General features: G+C 34.2%; 1 protein-coding gene across 7 annotated transcripts in view; it reads left to right on the top strand.

Annotated features, from left to right (window-relative positions):
* Positions 1–3,262, top strand: part of LOC106881394 (F-BAR and double SH3 domains protein 2) — a 286,511-nt gene that overhangs the window by 65,387 nt on the left and 217,862 nt on the right. For all 7 annotated transcript variants that reach the window (XR_008265738.1, XR_008265739.1, XM_052973716.1 and 4 more), the window contains exon 3: positions 1,663–1,708. Coding sequence is in view for 5 of the 7 variants with exons in the window: in XM_052973716.1 (XP_052829676.1) it covers positions 1,663–1,708 (46 nt within the window). In the remaining 2 variants the exon portion in view is untranslated. The remainder of the gene's footprint in view (positions 1–1,662; positions 1,709–3,262) is intronic.

Below are 3,262 nucleotides of genomic sequence, written 5' to 3' on the forward strand. Positions count from 1 at the left end.
TATATGTATGTATATGTTTATGTGTCTGTGTTTGTCCCCCCAACCTTCACCTGACAACTAATGTTGGTGTGTTTACATCCTCGTAACATAGCAGTTTAACAAAAGAAACCTATAGAATAAGTACTTGGCTTATGAAGAATAAGTCCTGGGGTCAGATTGTTCAACTAAAGGCAGTGCTCTAGCATGGCCACAGTCAAATGACTGAGACAAATAAAAGAATATATCTGTTGAAATTAGTTACTAGCGATATTTTATAAACCTCAGGAAAGTTGGGGCTTCTTCATTTCTTTTCTTTTTCTTTCTTTTATTTGTTTTCACCATAATTTCAACTTTGTCAATTAAATATTTATCCTTTTATCTTTTTTAAACACTTCAAGATCAATGCTTTTATTTCCTGAACTAAATTAAAATTTAAAGCACTAATTATTCTGTTCTTTTGTTGAAACTATTACTGCTTTAGAACAATATTCTTAATTTTCCACTCAAAAGTCACACTACATTTTTGATTTGAAGTCATCATTTCTATATATTTGTGCATTATCTACAATCGATCAGGTAATTTTGAATTTGTGAGAACTTGTCTCATGCACAAACCATATAAATTTTGACAAAGCCGCAGTGCATTTTCCTTCAGGACTGATAAAAAATTGTTTGTATTTATATAATCAATTTTTGAATGTCAGCTTAGTTGTCCCAATATATATTTTAGATTTATCTGTTGTTTGTTTCTTCTTTAGTGCTGTATATTGTTGACTTAGTTACCATCTAGTGCATGTGTGTGTGTTTGTGTGCATTTGATATTATGATTTATATGAAATCAATACATCACAATTTATCTTAAAATATAACTCGTAAAAGCATTCAATAAATAATTTTATGTGATTATAAATGATTTGCATTTGTCCTTTATAACTTTTTGACCCTCTTCTAATTTTTATGAAAAAAAACAGTGTTCCCTTACAATTACTTATCATAATACAAAAATATTTAAGAGCCATAAACTCCAAGGCATTCAATAAAATATAAAGAAAATCTATAGTTGCCTGAAAAATATATTTAGTGCCACTAAGAACCACAATGCAAAAATTTTGGCTGTGGAAAGGAGCAGGCTTGCAATTGCTAATATTTAGAACTTTGTTCTTCTAAATGGCAAATATCTAGAAAAAGATATTATATATCATGATAATGCTTCTACGAGAATCACATTAACAAAGCACGTAGAGATCACAAAGTACTCTTTCAGAAGCCATTTACAAAAGTAGAATAGTTTCTTTCTGCGATCAGCACTCATAAGACATTCGATTAATGTTGAAGCATATTTGATAATCAAAAGACAAAGGACAGTCCACCTGCATCATATGGGCAAATGCATTTACGAATTGATCAAAATGTTAAAACGCCTGTCTTAAAAAGAAAAATCACTAACAAGGAAGAAGAGGAGATGGTGGTGCCAGTGATAGTAGCAAGGAGGAAGAAGTAGATTTACCTTGTATTATCTGCATTCCACTTTTAAATATATATCAATAGTTCATGTTAATTTATGGTGAGTAAATAGCTCATCATTAGTATTGCCTTCATTAATCAAATCTATTTAAAATCAATTTCATTATTTTAATTAATTGCTTCCTTTTCTCTTATTTTATATAATTGTTATCATTTCAGAATCTTCAGCCAGAAAAGATCAGCTATAGAAAAAGAATATGCACAGGTATGATAATTGCATATTGTATGGTTGACCTATTTTTTGTATTACTTTTAAAATTTCAGTTTTGTTTTTATAATTTGTTGATTATATAAATATATATATATAAATATATATATATATAAATATATATATATAAATAAATAAATAAATAAATATATATATATATATATATATATATATATATATATATATATATATATATATATATATATAAAGGTAAGCAGAGTTAGTGACTGTAGTAAACGACTAAGGGATAAAAGTATCTGTATTTAGTATCGGTGTCAATTACCTGTGCTATCCCTGGGTATGAGTACGCAGGCAAACTATGCTCATAGAATACAGTTAACAGAATAAACAAAAGTTTATTGGTAATCATACTTAAACAATCAGAAAATGGAGAAAACTTTTGATCAACAAACAAACACACATACACACATTTATATATCATCATCATCGTTTAAGGTCCATTTTGCATGCTGGCATGGATTGGATCGTTTGACTGAGAACTGGTGAGCCAGATGGCTGCACCAGGCTCCAATCTGAGCTGGCAATGTTTCTACAGCTGGATGCCCTTCCTAACGCCGAACACTCCGAGAGTGTAGTGGCTGCTTTTTAGGTGCCTCCAGCACAGAAGTCAGTTAGGCAGCCGGATATCGATCATATTCGAATGTTGCTTTTTACATTCCACCAGCACAAGAGCCAGTCAGGAGGTAATGGCATCGGCCATGATCAGTTAGTGCTTTTTACGTGCCACTGCCATGGGAGCCAGTCAGGTGAACCTGGCATCGACCATATTTGGATGGTGCTTTCTATGTACCACCAGCACGGGAGCCAGTTAGGGAGCACTGGCCCTAGCTACGATATTGGTTTTACTTGACTCAGCAGGTCTTCTTAAGCATATCATATTACCCAGTGCATCAGGGCTATTCTTAACAGGGCCAAACATGCATGCCTGCGATCTCACTTTAGTTGCCAGGTCTTCTCAATCACAGCATATCTTCAAAGGGCCCAGTCTCCTGTCATTACCTCAGTGAGGCCCATGTTTGAAGGTCATGCTTCACCACCTCATCCCATGTCTTCCTGGGTCCACCTATTCTACAGGTTCCTTCTACAGTTCGAGAGTGGCACTTCCTCACACAGCTGTCTTCATTCATTCGCAACACATGACCATATCAGTTCAGTCGCCTCTTTTGCACACCATATTTGATGCTTCTTATGCCCAACTTTTCTCTTAAGGCACTTACACTCTGTCCTGTATGCACACTGACATTACACATCCAGTGGATCATACTAGCTTCATTTATTTCAAGCCTACACATGTCCTCAGTATTCATGGCCCATGTTTCACTGCTGTGTAGCATGGCAGTTCGTACAGATGCATCATACAGTCTACATTTCACCCTGAGCAAGAAGCCCTTAGTTGCCTGCAGAGGTAGGAGCTCCCTGATCTATGCCCATGCTATTCTTAGTCTAGTTGCTATACTCTCAGAGCAACCACCCCCACTACAAACTTATATACATATATATATATATGTATATATATATATATATATATAT

This window comes from Octopus bimaculoides, chromosome 16, assembly GCF_001194135.2.
Source record: "Octopus bimaculoides isolate UCB-OBI-ISO-001 chromosome 16, ASM119413v2, whole genome shotgun sequence".
Taxonomy (NCBI): Eukaryota; Metazoa; Mollusca; class Cephalopoda; order Octopoda; family Octopodidae; genus Octopus; species Octopus bimaculoides.